An 18501-nucleotide genomic window follows, 5' to 3' on the forward strand; every position below is an offset into this window, starting at 1 on the left:
AACAATTTGTCCCGTGTCCCACGGCGTTTTAAAAAAGTCCCGATTTTTGGAAAGAATGCATGAACGGGCTGGAGAACAAGAAGGGAATATACGATTTTCGGCCGCTATATGGCTATTTCTCCAGAATATGAGTTTTATATTATTTTTATTAATTTTATAATGTTAAACTGTAATAAATAATTACTGAGAAGTGATTATCGAGAACTGCTTATCAAAGTTTGTGGTGTTGTCAGGCCCTGCCTGCCTGTCCCCTGCCCCCGCAGCCCCCACCTCTGCCCCCGCTCCGCCCCCTGCCATGTTGTCCCGCCTTACAAATGTTAAAATCTGGTCACTCTAGTCATAGCTCACAGCAACCTCCAATTCTTGGGCTTAAGTGATTCTCTTGCCTCAGCCTCCTGAGTAGCTGGGACTGTAGTGGCAGTGCCCGCCACACCGCCCAACTATTTTGTTTGTAGTTGTCATTGTTGCTTGGCAGACCCAGGCTGGGCTCAAACTCGCCAGCTTTGGTGTATGTGGCCGGTGCCCTACTCACTGAGCTATGAGCACCAAGCCATAATTACTTTTCTTTAACCCTTAATTGTATTCTATTTTGTTCTCATCTGCTATGAAAAAAGAAGATCTTGGCTCGGCGCCTGTGGTTCAAGTGGCTAAGGCGCCAGCCACATACACCTAAGGTGGCAGGTTGGAATCCAGCCCGGCCCGCCAAACAACAATGACGGCTGCAACCAAAAAATAGCTGGGCGTTGTGGTGGGTGCCTATAGTCCCAGCTACTTGGAAGGCTGAGGCAGGAGACTTGCTAGAGCCCAGGAGTTGGAGTTTGCTGTGAGCTGTGATGCCACGGCATTCTACCCAGGGAGACAGCTTGAGGCTCTGTCTCAGAAAAAAAAAAGATCTTGCTTAAAATTTATTTACCATGGGAAGTAAGACATACCATAAGGTAACTTGCTAACATGGACTTTATTCTGGAGGAAGAAGAAAATGTTTTATTTTGAACTGTTTAAACGAAAGCATTTTGGCACTACATAAGATGGGTGAGATTAGGGATAGTTGTAAAGCTCTTACATGTTGATTATTGTATGGAGTACATGAACAAGGTGAGTGTGATTAGAAAGAAAATGAATTATGCAAGGGACCTATCTCAAACCCTTATTAGTGGTATGACGGTAGGAAGGACTTTGTGGAGCTGTCAGTCTATCTTGGGAATGGTGGAGTGGCACATTGAATCCTAGGAGAATTTGACAGCTGATAAGAAAAATGTTTGGAAACACATACTTCAGATTGTGCATATAATTTGAGGAGATTTGTAGATCTCTACTAACCCATTCATGTAGGTTCATTGATTTTTGATAAAGAAACTTCGACTTGGATATTCTCTAAAGTCCCTGGCAGCTCTAAATATTATCAGAAATTATAACGTTCACATTCAGCTGTATAATTTCTGTTTTTTTTGACAAATTGAATTCTTTCTCCTTTTGATAGCTCTGATCTCTGAAAATATCTAGGTTAGTTATGTAGTATTTGTTAAATAATTCTCTTTTTTTCAATTTTTAGGATTTATAATAACAACAAAGACAAGATCGAGAACAGTCTGAAAAAAGAAATTCTTGGAAATAAAAAGCCTAAGTTATCTGGCAAAAAAGTACTTTTTTTGCATATAGTCAGCTGAAAGTCTTTTTCAAGTGAAAAATGATTGAGGTTTGGAAAGAATGTAAGTAATCTTCATGCCAGCTCTTTAATCCACAGTACTCAAGGATAGCCAGAGTACTGAATTTTAAAGAGACAATGCTTATACTTTTTTTTTTTTGCAGTTTTTGGCCAGGGCTGGGTTTGAACCCAATACCCTTGGCATACGGGGCCAGCACCCTACTCCTTTGAGCCACAGGAACCGCCCAGAATGCTTATACTTCTTTGAATTAATTAAGAGTCATTTATGACATTCCATGATTACTAGATAATGTTTTCTTTTTGGCTTTTTATTCTTCAGGGAAACTAAAATCCAGGAAGTTCGTGTTTTTAGCAGTCCAGCTTCTTTTGAGACGGAGTTTGAAGATTGGGTCATGATTTTTAATTTTTTTTTTTTTTTTGAGACAGAGCCTCAAGCTGTCCCCCTGGGTAGAGTGCTGTGGCATCACAGCTCACAGCAACATCCGATTCCTGAGCTTAAGCAAGTCTCCTGCCTCAGCGTCCCAAGTAGCTGGGACCACAGGTGCCCACCACAATGCCTGGCTATTTTTTGGTTGCAGCTGTCATTGTTGTTTGGCAGGCCCGGGTTGGATTCAAACCCACCCCCTTAGGTGTATATGGCTAGCGCCTTAGCCACTTGAGCCACAGGCACCGAGCCATGATTTTTAATTTTTTTAAATGGATTTTACTCTTTTGATTGAGGTTGGCTTCTTCTCTGTTAGGACAAGAATTCTAATCCCTTGTAATGTACTGTTTAATGTACTATTGAAATGATTATTAAAATTTATCTAATGAATATGAAAAGTTGAAATAGTCATATAGATGTAAACATTAAACAAAATAGTGTCTTCTTTTTTTTTTTTTTCTAGAACTGACATTATTGTTGGCAGGATTAAGGATTAGACAGTCATGGTTTTCTTTTTTTTTTTGAGACAGAGCCTCAAGCTGTCCCCCTAGGTGGAGTGCTGTGGCATCACAGCTCACAGCAACCTCCAACTCCTGGGTTCAAGTGAGTCTCCTGCCTCAGCCTCCCAAGTAGCTGGGACCACAGGCGCCTGCCACAGCGCCCGGCTATTTTTTTGGTTGCAGCCATCACTGTTGTTTTGGCGGGCCAGGCTGGATTTGAACCTGCCACCTTAGGTATATGTGGCTGGCGCCTCAGCCACCTGAGCCAAGCCGTCATGGTTTTCTACAGCATCAAATTCCACAGTCTGAGAAACTATGGGATTTATCATGCTTTGTCTCAGATATGTAAGTGAGTTTGCCAATTCTTAAAGACCCAACCTCTGGATAGTCTGTTATCTATGAAATCACGAGTGGAGAATTTGCATGGTATAAATAATTTTTGCCTCTTTTTGGTTAGTTTTATCCTTTAATAAATATAGTCTAACTTTTAATATCATTCCTAACTTTTGTTGTGTGTGGTTAAAGAAATGAAGAAATCTTGGCAAAATATAAACAGATATAGATATGAAGAACAGATATTAACAATCTGGAGCAGTGGTTCTCAACTTTCCTAATGCCATAGCCCTTTAATACATGAGAACTGCTGATCTAAAGTCATCTACTAACCTTTATTATAAAAGCCACAAGGGAGAAGGCAGAGAAATGGTTGTATCAGTAGGCCTTTTTTCCCCTCTTCTTAACCTCACATTAGTTTTTTTTTTCTTGTATGCCTCTTTTTCTTTAATACGTATATTTTCAGCAATAAAGAAAAATTAAACTACTAATTCTTAGTTGGTGCTTGCTCTTAACTATTGCCACTGATTTTCTCAATTACTTTTTGCTAAAGATTGGATACAAGTTAGTGAAGAGAGTGGAAGGCAGTGTGTTTGGGTTTCTTTGTGTAAAAATATATGTACATATGAAGATGGTATTGATTGGGATGGAGGATGAATTTAAAGGGAAAGATGGATTAATGCTACCATCCCCTGTTCTCTGTCACAGAGGGAAAAAAGAAAACAATTAGGAAACACATAGTTCTTAATATCTCCAGCATATCTGAAATAATAAGGTACTTTTTGACTTATGAAAACTTGACTATTAAAGACTAATAAATAACCTTCTTTATCAACTTGTCTGAGTCAGAATCAATAGAAAATAAAAGTGTAAGAAACACAAATGGATCCTAAAAGCATCAACTTTAATACAGCTACAATGTGGATCAAAAGACAGAGCATCAACTTGTGGCTGAAGTGGACCTCCTAGTACTTCTCTTATATAGCAGATATTTCCTGGGATTGGGGGACCAAAGAGGTGCAGAGGTAACTTGGCTCCCTAATAGGAGAGCAGAACAGACCGTATCTTCTCTCCTGTTGGGCAGCAATGTCTACAACCAAAATTCAACCCCTTTGGGTGGCGCCTGTAGCTCAAAGGAGTAGGGCGCGGGGCCCCATATGCTGGAGGTGGCGGGTTCAAACGCAGCCCCGGCATAAAACTACAGGGGGTGGGGGGAGGAAATTCAGTCCCTCGGGTGGATATGAATAAGGGGCAGAGAGAAGCTAGGAATGTCCTTTTCCTCTTCCCTTCCCTGAAACATGAATAATATAGAATAAGAGTGACCCATTCCCCCAACCCTGTCATATAGATCTTATGCATACAGTCAGACATTATCTCTAGAGTCCTGAGAGAAAGAATTGCTCTCTTTGTATGTGCACACTTGAACACATTTGGTTTGTTTTGCTAAGTAGCCTTTAACGTTGATTTAAATTTGAATTTGTTGGTAGACAGGAGATAGGGAAGAGTGGCTATGTGTATGTTTGTGTCTGTCTCTGTCTTCAGTTTGAAAAATGTGAGGAGGAACCTAGTCTCACATTTTATCTGCTTTGGCATCTTGGCTTCACCAGCCCCCTAATGATGGATTGGGAAAACAAGGACCGGGACTTGAGAAGAACATATTTTTGGCCATTATATTTTCCCCTGAAGATTTAATAAAAGTGAAGTTTCTCTTCTTATACTAAAATCTATGGAATCTGGAATGTTGTTTTAATACACATCCATATGTAATGTTTGTAACAATATTTGAAAATTACTTTTCGGCTCGGCGCCTATAGCTCAACCGGCTAAGGCGCCAGCCACGTACACCTAAGGTGGTGGGTTCGAATCCCCAGCCCGGACCCGCCAAAAACAACAATGACGGCTGCAACCAAAAAATAGCCGGGCGTTGTGGCGGGCGCCTGTGGTCCCAGCTACTTGGGAGGCAGAGGCAGGAGACTCGCTTCAGCTCAGGAGTTGGAGGTTACTGTGAGCTGTAATGCCATGGCACTCTACCCAGGGGGACAGCTTGAGGCTCTGTCTCAAAAAAAAAAAAAAAAAAGAAAATTACTTTTCATTGTTGATATACACTTTTCACTACATTAAACTATAAATAGTGTTTGTGGTAGGGGATAACCTGAAAACCCAATCCAGAATTCCTTAGTGACATAAGAAATTAATGTGGAACAGTAGCTGATGGTCTTACTTAGCAATTGGATACCTGTGGGCTCATATTTCTTTTATTGAAATTTCTTACAGCAACCAAAGTTTATTGACCACATAAATTTAAATATTTAGCTTTGGTTTGTTTGCTGTGATTTAATGAGAATTTAAACTTTATTCTGAGCTTCTTATGATTGTATTGTTGTATTATAGTATATATTCAAATTAGGCTTTTTATTAACATTTTGGAGGTTATTTATTTTCCTGTTTTTATCCCTGTTGACCATAGGAAAATTCTACAGAGACTATATCCATGAAAAGACCTACTGTTACGTGGTTTAAGAAGTTAGTATTCTGGCCAGGTGCAGTGGCTCATACCTATAATCGTAGCATGTTGAGGAGCCAAGGTGGGAGGATCACTTGAGGTCAGGAGTTCAAGATGAGCCTGAACAACATAGTGAGAATCTCATCTCTACAAAATGTGCAAAAATTAACCACGAGTAGTGGCATATACCTGTAGTTCCTGGTACTCAGGAGGCTGGAGGCAGGAAAATGGTTTGAGCCCAGGAGTTCAAGGTTACAGTGAGCTATCGTTGCACTGCTGGACTTCAGCCTGCGTGACAGAGTGAGACCATGTCTCTTAAAAAAAAACAAAGTTATTAGTATTCCTTGGCTTTAATTTTGGAAGTCTAACATATCCTTTTTTTTCAGACAGGGGCTCACTCTTGTCACCTAGTCTGGAGTGTAGTGGCATGATCATAGCTCTTAACAACCTTAAACTCCTGGGCTCAAGTGATCCTCCTGTCTCAGCCTCTGTAGTAGCTGGGATGACAGATGCACACCACTGTGCATGGCTAATTATTTTATTTTTTATTGAGATGGATTATTGTTCAGTTACTCAGGCTGATCTCGATCTCCCGACCTCAAGCAATCCTCCTGCCTGGGCCTCCCCAAGTACTAGGATTATAGGAATGAGGCATTTCACCTCACCCAGAACCCTTTTTATAGCAACATTAATCCGTTCATGAGGGCTCTGAGAGTAGATTCCTCCTCCTGTTAGGCCTCACCTCCCAACATTGTTACCTTGGGTGTTAAGTTTTCAACATACGTATTTTGGGAAACATGTAGACCATAGCTCAACATTGTTTTTTATGATTCATTCATGTTGATGGATATAGCTTTGGTTTGTTTTCACTGAGGAACAATATACATTTAAGAATATACTATATGTAAGTTTTCTATTTTTCTGTTAATGGGTCCGCCCCCCTCCAGGCACACACAGAGGAGGGTTTATTATTTGTTATTGGCTAGAGAACAAACAGACAGGTAGAGGTAGAAACACCAGTTAAAAAGTGAGTGTGAGGCTCCGCGCCTGTGGCTCAAGCGGCTAAGACGCCAGCCACATACACCTAAGGTAGCAGGTTTAAATCTAGCCTGGGGCCGCCAAACAACAATGACGGCTGCAACCAAAAAATAGCCAGGCGTTGTGTCGGGCACCTATGGTCCTAGGTACTTGGGAGGCGGAGGCAGGAGACTCGCTTGAGCCCAGGAGTTGGATGTTGCTGTGAGCTGTGATGCCACAGCACTCTGCCCAGGGTGACAGCTTGAGGCTCTGTCTCAAAAAAAAAAAAAAAGTGAGTGTGAAGAGGTGAAGGCTGTAGCCACCAGGCTTGGTTGAGCCCCTTTTCAGGGGGATGGGGCGGGGTAGCACCAGAAGATGCTCTCCCTTCCCCCTAGAGCCCTGCCTCTTTCACCTTTTCCCCTGTGCTGCTTTTGGCAACTAATAGCAGGGGCTCTGTTCTTGCCAAGGATACCCCAGGGCTTCCTAGGCCCGTCTGTGGCTGCCCCCACCCTGGACTAGGTGTCACGGGCAGCCCCCCTCCTTGGCAGGAACCAGGAGGGCTGGAGTGCTCAGGAGGTGCAGGTAGGGTTGGGGGCTCCAGAACCACAGGTCAGAAGGAAGATTAGGTTGGGGTAGGGACATTCAGCCTCTTGGGCTCCCTCACAGCTGACTGGGGCATGGGCAGAACACGGTGAAGTAGTCTCCCCACCCTGAGCAGCTGTATCGCCAGCAAACAAGGTAAGTGGCCAGGCTATGCCTGTCCTTTCCTGCCCAAGCCAGAAATTGTCAATTTGGATTGTCAAAAGGATTTTGCTCATTTGAATAGTGTCCTAAGTGTTCTTAAATTAATATATGTCTTCTAGTGTACATGTCCAGGACTTTCTATGGGGTGTGTAGCTAGAAATGTAATTGCTAGATGGCAGGGTATGCAGCTGTTCACCTTTATGAGCTAGAAACAAATTTATTACCTATAAATCTTAAATTTCTAGCAGTGTAGCTCACATCTAAACTTGATATTAACCATAGCCTGGTTCTTAGTTTTTGCCAGTCCAATATGTATATGATGTTATACTGTTTTTAATTTGTGAGTTTCCTTATTACTAATGAGTTTAAATATCTTTTGATAGATCTCTTTATTTGCCATTTGTAGTCCTCCTTTCTGTAATAACTTTTAATAGCTTTTATCTGTTTTTCTATTAGACTGTCTTTTATGAAAGTGATTAGTTCAAGTTCCTTATAGTTTCTGTATACTAATTTTTGTTATTTATATGTGTTGGAATTTATCCTTCAAATTTGTGTCTTTTTACTTTGTGTATAGTGATTTTTGAACAGAGTTCTTTTATTTCTATGTTGGTTATTTTATCAAATTTTAAAGAATCAATGCTTTTGAGTCTTATTTTTTGATTCTTCTTGATAGAAATATAAGAAGAATTCTCCTATGGTTCTTTCTGATTTTTTTGTGTAGTGTTTTGTAGGTTTTGTATAAATACTTCACTTGCTTTGATTTATTCCTGAATAGTTTATTCTTTTTGGTGCTACTGTAAGTGGAATTATTGTTTTAATTCTTTTTTGGGTTAATGCTAGTATATAGAAACAGAATTTTGTGTATTGATTTTGTTATTCTGCATCTTTCCTGAATTCACTTATTAGCTCTAATAGTCTTTTTAAAATTTTAATATGAAGGGTTTCTACATATATAACCATACTTCTGTGAACATAGATAATTTTACTTCCTTTCCAATTTGAATGGTATTTATGTCATTTTCTCACATAATTCCTATAGCTAGACCTTTTAGTATTGTGTTGAAGCTGAATAGAATTGGTAAAATTTACATCCTTGCTTTGTTCTTGACTTAGGTAGTATTCTCTCTGACTCTGTTTTGGAAGAGTTTGGGAAGGACTGGTATTCTTGCAGGGGTGTCCAACCTTTTTCCTTTTTGCTGCACATTGGAAGAATAAGTGTTGTCTCAGGTCACACAGTAAATACATAAACATTAATGAAAGCTGATTAGCCAAAAAAAAAAAAAAAAAAGTCCATGTATACTTTTCTTAGGATATCTGACACCTCAAATAAGCAAAAAAAGTTCTCACAAAATTAGCATGTGGGCCCAAAGTTGGCAGATTGGACATCCCTGCTTTAGATGTTTGGCAGATTTTACCATTGAATCAATTTGGTCCTCAGATTTTCTTTGTTGGGAGTCTTGATTACTGAATCAGTCTCCTTACCTATAGGTCTGTTCAGATTTCTTGTTTTATCTTGAGTCAGTTTTGGTACTCTGTGTATCCATTTTCCACTTCGTTAAGTTATCAAATTTGTGAATAATTATTCATAGTGTTCTCTTATAATCCTTTTTATTTCTGTAAATTAAGTAGTAATGGCCCTACTTCGATTTTTGCTTTTAGTAATCTAATTCTTCTCTCCCTTTTTTTAGCCACTCTAGGTAAAGGTTTAGCAATTTTATTGGTTTTCTCAAAGGACCAGTTTTTGGTCTTATTGACGTTCTTTATTGTTTTTTAATTCTTTATTTTATTTATATCTACTCTATTATTTATTCTTTCTTTCCTTTAACTGTGAGCTTAGTTTGTTCTTTTTCTAGTTCCTTTTTTTTTTTTGGTCTTGCCCTCTTACCTGGCCTAGAGTTCATCATAGCTCACTGTAGCCTCAAAATCCTAGGTTCAAGCAATCCTCCTGCCTTGGCCTCTCAAATAGCTGAGACTACGTGTATGCACCACCATACCTGGCTAATTATTGTATTTTTTTTTTCTTTATTTTGAGACAGAGCCTCAAGCTGTCCCCCTGGGTAGAGTGCCGTGGGGGACTCACAGCAACCTCCAACTCTTGGGCTCAAGCGAGTCTCCTGCCTCAGCCTCCCAAGTAGCTGGGACCACAGGCGCCCACCACAATGCCTGGCTATTTTTTGGTTGCAGCTGTCATTGTTGTTTGGTGGGCCCAGGCTGGATTCAAACCCACCACCTTAGTGTGGCTGGCGCCTTAGCCACCTGAGCCACAGGCGCCCGAGCCTAATTATTGTATTTTTTGAGGAGAAAGGTCTTGCTGTGGTGCTCAGGCTGGTTCTGAACTCTTGACCTCAAGTGATTCTTCTACCTTGGGCCTCTCAAAGTTCTAGGATTATAGGCACTGGCCTTGAAACCTGGCCTTTTTCTTATGCCTTAATGTGTGCAGTTAGGTTATTGGTATGAGGACCTTTTTTAAAGGTAGGTGTTTACATCTATAAATTTCCCTTTTAGCACTGCTTTCACTAAATCCCATATGTTTGGTATGCTGTGTTTCTGTTTCAATTCATTTTCTGGTTTACCTTGTGATTTCTTCTTTAACTTATTGGTTTTGTTATTCATTCCTTATTTCATTCCATTGTGGTCAGAAAAGATACCCTGTAGGTTTTGATCTTATCAAATTTCTTTTTTTTTTTTTTATTAAATCATGGCTGTATACATTAATGCAGTCATGGGGCACAGTGTGCTGGTTTTATATACAATTTAAAATACTTTCATCAAACTGGTTAATATAGCCTTCATGGCATCATCTTAGTTATTGGGTTAAGACATTTATATTCTACATTTAGAAAGATTCATGTATACCCTTGTAAGATGAACCATAGGTGTAGTCCCACCAAACACCCTCCCTCTACTCCTCCTCCCCCTGTAAATTTATTAAGACTTGGTTTATGCATTAACCTAGGGTCTATGGTGGAGAAGGTTGTAGGGGCACTTGAGCAGACTGTATTTTACTGTGGTTGTGTCACGTGCTCTGTACGTTTCTGTTAGAGGTAAGTGATTTTCAGGGTTGTTCAAGTCTTATGCTTTTGTTTTCTTGAATCAGTTTGGTTATTCTATCCATTTTTTTTTTTTTTTTTTTTGAGACAGAGTCTAACTATGTTGCCCTCGGTAGAGTGCCATGGCATCACAGCAACCTCAAACTCTGGGCTTAAGCAACTCTCTTTTTTTTTTTTTTTTTTTTGAGACAGAGCCTCAAGCTATCCCCCTGGGTAGAGTCCTGTGGCATCACAGCTCACAGCAACCTCCAACTCCTGGGCTCAAGTGAGTCTCCTGCCTCAGCCTCCCAAGTAGCTGGGACCATAGGTGCCCACCACAATGCCAGGCTATTTTTTGGTTGCAGCCATCATTGTTGTTTGGTGGGCCCGGGCTGGATTCCAGCCTGCCACCTTAGGTGTATGTGACTGGCGCCTTAGCCACTTGAGCCACAGGCGCCAAGCCTAAGCAACTCTCTTGTCCCAGCCTCCCAAGTAGCTGGGACCACAGGCGCCCTACACAACTCCTGGCCATTCTTTTGTTGCAGTTGTCATTGTTGTTTAGCTGGCCCAAGCTGGGCTTGAACCTGCCAGCCTCGGTGCATGTGGCCGATGCCACAGCCACTGTGCTACAGGCGCCAAGCCTCAATCCATTATTGAAAGTAGGGTATTGAAGTATCTGGTGGTGTTGTAGGACTGTGCCTTTCTTTAATTCTATTTTTGCTTTATATATTTTGGGTGTCTGTTGTTAGGTGTGTATAATAATAGTTTATAATGATTATATTCTTTTGCTGGATAGAATATTTTATTCCAGTACACAATATTCTCTTTTATCTTGTATAACCCTTTTCTGACTTAAAGTCTATTTTATCTGTCAGCAATATAGCCAAACCAGTTCTTTTTTAGTTACTATTCTTTAAATATAATTTTCTATCCTTTTCCTTGCAACTTCTTTGTATCTAAAATGAGTCTTTTGTAGATAACATATAAATGGATCATGTTTTTAATCCAGCCTGAACTATCTTTTTTTTCTTTTCTTTTTTTTTTTTTAGAGACAGAGTCTCACTTTATTGCCCTTGGTAGAGTGCTATGGCGTCACAGCTCACAGCAACCTCCAATTCCTGGGTTTTAGGTGATTCTCTTGCCTCAGCCTCCTGAGTAGCTGGGACTACAGGCGCCCACCACAATGCCTAGCTATTTTTTGTTGTTGTTTCAGTTTTGGCTGAAGCCAGGTTTGAACCCTCCACCCTCCGTATATGGGGCACTGGCCACAGGTGCTGCCCACTATCTTTTTTTATTTTTCTTTGTTTTTTAATTTCAGAATATTAAGGGGGTACTAAAGTTTTTGTTACATGGATAGCTTTTGTAATGCTTAAGTCAGGGCTGTTAGTATGACCATCATCTGAATAGTGTTAATTGTACCTGTTAGGTTTTTACCCTTCTTCTCTTCCCTTTTCTTGATTTCCAATGACTTGTCTCTGTGCCTTTGTGTGCCCATTAATGAGTTCCAAATTATTACCGAGTACATATGGTGTTTGTTTCTCCAATCTTGAGATACTTCACTTAGAATACTGGTCTCCATTTCCATCCAAGTTGCTTCAAAAGACGTTAATTCATTTCTTTTATACAGCTGAATAGCATTCCATGGTATATACCATATATATATTATACTTTGTTAATATTCTTATGATTTGATAGGCACTTAGGTTGATTGTACATCTTTGTGATTGTGAATTGTGCTTCAATAAAGATATGAGTGCAGATGTCTTTGATAAAATGACTTATTTTCCTTTCTGTAGATACCGAGAATTCTGTAGTGGGATTGATGGATTGAATGGTCTACTTTTAGTTTTTTGACAAATCTCCATCAACAGTATATAAGTTCCATTCTCTCTGCACCCACACCAACATCTATTATTATTTTTTTGAACAGGCATTTTGATTGGGGTAAAGTGATTTTAACTTGTATTTCCCTGATGATTAGTGGTGCTGAGAATTTTTTCATGTTTCTTGGCCATTTGTCTATTTTTTTTTTTTTTTTGAGAAGCTTCTCTTCTTTTTCCAACTTTATAATGGGGTTGTTTCTGTTTTACTTGCTGGTTTGCTTGCGTTCTTTATAGATTCTGTATATTAGCCCTTTGTCAGATGTATATACTGTGAATATTTTTTTCCATTTTGTAGGTTGTTTGTTTGCTCTGTTGATTGTTTCCTTGCTGTACAAAAGCATTTTAATTTAATCAGTCCCGTTTATCTAGGCCAAGCACAGTGGTTCATGCCTGTAATCCTAGCACTCTGGGAGGCCGAGGCCGGTGGATTGCCTGAGCTCACAACTTTGCTATCAGCCTGAGCCAGAGTGAGACCTCACTAAAAATACCAGGCATGGCTCGGCACCTGTAGCATATAGCTCCAACCACATACGCCAAGGCTGGCAGGTTCGAACCTGGCCTAGGTCAGCTAAACAACAATGACAACTGCAACAAAAAATAGCTGGGTGTTGTGGCAGGTGCCTGTAGTCCCAGCTCCTTGGGGAGGCTGAGGCAAGAGAATCACTTAAGCCCAAGAGTTTGAGGTTGCTACATGCTATGACACCATGGCACTCTACCAAGGACAACAAAATGAGACTCTTGTCTTAAAAAAATAAAAAAAGGCTCAGCACCTGTAGCTCAGCGGCTAGGGTGCCAGCCACATACACTGGGGCTAGCAGGTTCAAACCTGGCCCAGGCCTGCCAAACAACAATAACAACTACAACAAAAAAATAGCTGGGCATGTAGTGGGCGCCTGTGGTTCCATCTACTCGGGAGACTGAGGCAAGAGAATCGTTTAAGCCCAAGAGTTTGAGATTGCTGTGAGCTATGATACAACAGCACTCTACTAAAGGCAACATAGTGAGATTCTGTCTCAAAAAAAAAGGTCCCATTTATTTATTTATTTTTGTTATTGCTGTATGAACTCTTTTTATTGGAGACTTTAATGCATTAACATTTAAATTAATTGCTGAGGTGTGAATATTTACTTCTGCCATTTAGCTATTTATTTTCTGTATGTGTTAGGTATTTTTTTTTTGTTCCTCAATTTCTCTATTATCTTTTTTTATAGTTAGTTGAAATTTTGTAGTACACCATTTTGATTCCTTTTTTCTTTACTTTTTTATGTACTTTTAGGGAGTACTTTTCTATTTACCTTTATTGTAAGGTAATCTCGCCTTACCGCAGGGATTAGAATTAATACCTTTAACCTCTAAAAGCCTAGTTTAAATAATGTCAAATTAGTTTCAATTGGTGTATAAACACTCTGCCATTATGTATCTTTGTCCCTCGTTCCGTTCTCCATATTTTTATTGATGCAGATTACATTGTTGTACTTTGTGTGTCCATTAACATAAATTTTTAAGTTTTTTAATGCATTTTTTAGAAATAGGGCCTCACTCTTGATCAGAGTGACTCAAACTCCTGAACTCAATCAATATGCTCACTCAGCCTCCCAGTGTGAGCCACTGTGCCTGGCCTCATTTAGTAATCTTATATCACTGTGCATGGTCTCTGAGATAAAACCTTCAGGGTATCTTAATTTGTTTCCATTGCACACCTGTGGAAATAGTGTTTATTTCATTACTGATTAGCTCACATTTTTGTGTAGAAATCCCTTAACATTATTCATTAAAAATGTATTTCCTGTTATCACTGTAATGTACTTTTAAGATACATTTATATGATATTTTGAATATAAATAAACCTAGTTATTTGGAACTTTAACTAATTTGGAACTATTTCTAATTGTATGTGTGAATTAAAAATTTTCCTTTTTTTGAGGCACAGTCTGACTTTGTTGCCCCGGGTAGAGTGCCATGGTGTAATAGCTCACAGCATTCTCAGACTCTTGGACTCAAGCGATTCTCTTGCTTCAGCCTCCCAAGTAGCTGGGACTAGAAATGCCCGCCCCAGTGCCTGGCTACTTTTAGAGATGAAGGTCTACTCTTGAGCTCAGGTGATCTGTCTGCCTTGGCCTCCCCGAGTGCTGGGATTACCTGCGTGAGCCACCACACCTGGCCTTAATGTCCATTTATATTATAGCTTATAGAAAGGGTTGGAGGGATGAAGTTCATTAGAATTCATCAATACCTTTTCTTTTTTTTTTTTGAGACAGAGTTTCATTTGGTCACCCTTGATAGAGTGCCATGGTGTCTTTAGCTCACAAAAACCTCAAACTCTTGAGTTGTAATCTTCCTGCCTCAGCCTCCCAAGTAGCTGAGACTACAGGCGCCTGCCACAATGCCTGGCTATATCTTAGAGATGAGGTCTCACTCTAGCTTAGGCTGGTTTTGAACTTGTGAGTTCAGGCAATCCACTGGCCTGGGCCTTCCAGAGTGCTAGGATATAGGTGTGACACCATGCCTGGCTTTATCAATACCTTTTTTGATTGGTCCATTGTGCCCTGGTCATGCTATTTTAATGCGTACATATTTTGAATATCATCCTCACTTACATATACAAAAAGGTACTTAATTTGGTTGGTTAGGGCACAAGGATAGTAGGTAAAAATCCCTGTGGATATATTTTTTTAGATTTTTCTTTTCAGTGAGAGATTCTTTCTTCATTGGTTATGTATAAGATGAAAACTTACTACTAAAGAGTCAATATACAGCTGTACTAGGAAAAACAGATTACAAATGTACATGTTAGAGAAATGGGGATTAGTAGATGCACTTTTACAAATGACAGATTATTACCACAAGTAATATTTTTCCAATTTTTAAAATAACTTTTCTTTTAATCCTGCAGATTCCTTTTTTAGAACTACCAATGACTGAGTTATAAACATCTGACTTACATGTAACTCATACTTATGAAAATAGACTCTTACAGTAATTCACCAAGTCACAAATCCAACTGATGTATGACTTGTACTTACGAATGGAGGCTATTATAGGTGATAGGTAAATATACCTGTTCCAACCTACATACAAATTCAACTTAAGAATGAACCTATAAAACCTTTCTCGTTTGTAAACTGGCCTATAATATATTTTGTAATTAAACCAAGTATTGTATTAGTTAATCCCTTAGCTATTTTTTTTTTTTGCAGTTTATGGCTGGGGCTGGGTTTGAACCTGCTACCTCCAACATATGAGGCCAGTGCCCTACTCCTTGAGCCACAGGTGCCCCCCCGCCTTAGTTATTTTTTATGGTTTAAACTTTTATGTTCTCAAATTCTTGAATTTTATTGTCATACATGAATTGTCAGTTCTACTATGCTTTATAGTAGGCTTAAAGAAAATGTTTATTTTTTATTTTTGGCTATTATTTTTCCTCTAGTTTGTGTCTTTAGTATTTCTACTGATGATTTTTCTAAAACCTCTATGTAAGCCAAGTACTCTTTATTGAGCCTTGTTTGTCTTAGTGGTGTAAGTAATAGAAATTATTTGTTTGTTTTAAAATATTTTTGTATTTGCCTTGGTAGTAAGCATACTTTAAAGTTTACTATTAAATGGTGAGGTATAAAAGCTCATGCCTTGTAACCCTAGCACTTCTTGAGGCCAAGGAGGGCGGATAGCTTGAGGTTAGGAGTTAAAGACCAGCCTGAGCACCATAGTGAGACCCTCTCTCTATAGGAAACACAAAAATTAACCAGGCATGCTGGTATGTGCCTATAGTCTTATCTCCTCAGAAGGCTGAGGCAGGAGGATCACTTGAGCCCAGGAGTTTGAGGTTGCTGTGACCTATGATGATGCCTGGGAAACAGAGAGAGATCTTATCTCATGTAGGAAAAATACAGTTAAACATCTCTCTGGTTAGAAAAAAAACACAATTCATGTAAATTTTCTGTGTTTCAGAAATCTTTTTCCAAAAAGGACGAAGGAACTCAAATCAGTTGTCCATAGTGCTCCTGGTTGGAAATTATTTGGCAAAGTTCCTCCCAGAGAGAATCTTCAGAAAACGTCTAAAATCATTCAACAGGTAAGTCCTAATGTAGCCATTTGTAGTTTGCCCTAGGTTTTCAAGCATTTTCTTCTGTTAATTAACCATATTATTCTTATTTTCTAGATAAAAACTTCAGGGATTATAGATTTTTATAGTAACTCTTTTTTTGTTTTATAAAAATAGGCCATATCTTTTCTTCACCTTTAATGGTTGTAAAAATTAAGAGAACATTGATATTCTTTCCCAGTTATTCTTTGAATAGCTTTAAAAAAAAAACTTAGGTAATCACTTTTTCCACATACTCGATTTCCAGTTGAACTTGATAGCATTTGCCAATGGCACAGATTTTATGAATATAAGAAGTTGTGAACTGACAGAATAATAAAAGATAAAAACTAAGTAGACTATCAGGTTCAACTCTTTCCTTTTTTTTAGTCCCTATTTTTCGCCCTTAGTAGAGTGCTATGGCATTATCACTGCAACATCAAATTCTTGGGCCAAGTGATCACCTTGCCTCAGTTTTTCATTTTTAGTAGAGACGGGGTCTCACTCTTGCTCAGGGTGGTCTCAAACGCCTGAGCTCAAGCGATCCACCCGCCTCAGCCTCCCAGAGTATTAGGAGGCTGAGCCACCACACCCAGCCCAACTCTTTCCTTTGTCACTCTTCAGGTTTTCTGCCTAAAGCAAAGACAACTTAATAATTAAGAAGGGTGTGTGTGTGTATGTGTATTTTATTTTTAAGAGACAGGGTTTCTGTCTGTCACCCAGGCTAGAGTTCAGTATGCCATATAGCTGACTATAGCCACAAACTCCTGGACTCAGGTGATCTTCCAGCCTTAGCCTCCCAAGTAGCTGGTACTATAGGTGTGCACCAACACATACCCAGCTAATTTTAAAACAATTTTTTAAATAGTGATGGAGGTCTCACTCTGTTGCCCATGCTAGTCTCAAACTCCTGATCATCAAATGATCCTTCTGCCGTGGCCTCTCAAAGTGCTGGGATTACAGGTGTGAGCCACTATGCCATTCTTTTTTTTTTTTTTGAGACAGAGCCTCAAGCTATCTCTCTGGGTAGAGTGCTGTGGCATCCCAGCTCACAGCAACTTCCAACTCCTGGGCCCAAGCAAGTCTCCCACCTCAGTCTCCCAAGTAGCTGGGACCACAGGCGTCCGCCACAGTGCCCGGCTATTTTTTTGGTTGCAGCCGTCACCGTTGTTTGGCAGGCCTGGGCTGGATTCGAGCCCGCCACCTTAGGTGTATGTGGCTGGTGCCTTAGCTGCTTGAGCCATAGGTGCTGAGCCACTATGCCATTCTATATTTTTGAATTTTTAAGATTTATGATCTTATTTGACTCTTAAATTTCTACTCCTCAGTATTAGATTAGTGAGAATGGAAAACAGTGAGACTGGATCAATCTGCAGTATTTAAGTTCAGAGAAGTTAGTGCTCAAAAGGAGATACATAATAAATTTCCTGTTTTTATCCTTCCCAATTATAATTTACCAGATTTAACATAATGAGCATTTATAAAAATAACCACTTTAGGACAATAATCATCATTTAAATTATAAAAAGTATTTTCTTTTAAAGATTTAGTAGTTTTTCTTTATTGCTTAAAAGAAAAACTGGTTTTTCAGGTAATAATGTTTAGAGCTTTAAAAACATTACTGGAGTGATGGTAGATGATGGAAGGTTGCTCGGTGGGTAAAGTGTGTGTTGCTTCAGTGATATATGAGCTGAAAGCCCTAAATTCACAAAGCAATATGTCAACGTAACAAAATTGCACTTGGACCATGTGAATATATACAAATAAAAAAATAAATGACAAAAAGAGTAGATAGATACAACAAAACTATTATTACAGTTAATTTTATTTATAGGTATAAAATAGTAACTAGTTTATCTACTGGTATTTAAAGTGCATAATTTCAAACTGTGTGCTGTCTCACTATGTCTTCCTCAGTAGAGTGCTGTAACATCACAGCTCACAGCAACCTCAAATTTTTGGCCTTGAGTGATTCTCTTGCCTTGGTCTCCCAAGTAGCTGGGACTACAGGCGCCCCCACATCAGCTATTTTTTTGTATTGTTGTTTAGCAGGCTCTGGACAAGTTTGAACCATCAGCCCTGGTGTATGTGGCTGGCACCCTAACCACTGAGCTACAGGCACTGAGGCCCTTCACTTTTTTCCAATATGGTGCATGGAGACTGTTAATTTGAAATAGTACAAGCCGGGCGTTGTGGTGGGCGCCTGTGGTCCCAGCTACTTGGGAGGCGGAGGCAGGAGACTCCCTTGAGCCCAGGAGTTGGGGGTTGCTGTGAGCTGTAATGCCATGGCACTCTACCCAGGGGGACAGCTTGAGGCTCTGTCT

The 18501-nt window shown here is 39.5% G+C and overlaps 1 protein-coding gene across 1 annotated transcript in view; it reads left to right on the plus strand.

Annotated features, from left to right (window-relative positions):
- Positions 1-18501, plus strand: part of TBC1D12 (TBC1 domain family member 12) — a 106783-nt gene that overhangs the window by 17268 nt on the left and 71014 nt on the right. Inside the window, exon 2 of the mRNA XM_003783785.3 lies at positions 16045-16168. Coding sequence (XP_003783833.2) covers positions 16045-16168 — 124 coding nt within the window. The remainder of the gene's footprint in view (positions 1-16044; positions 16169-18501) is intronic.

The sequence above is a fragment of the Otolemur garnettii genome, unplaced genomic scaffold (assembly GCF_000181295.1).
Source record: "Otolemur garnettii isolate 467f Iridium unplaced genomic scaffold, OtoGar3 scaffold00008, whole genome shotgun sequence".
NCBI classification, from domain to species: Eukaryota; Metazoa; Chordata; class Mammalia; order Primates; family Galagidae; genus Otolemur; species Otolemur garnettii.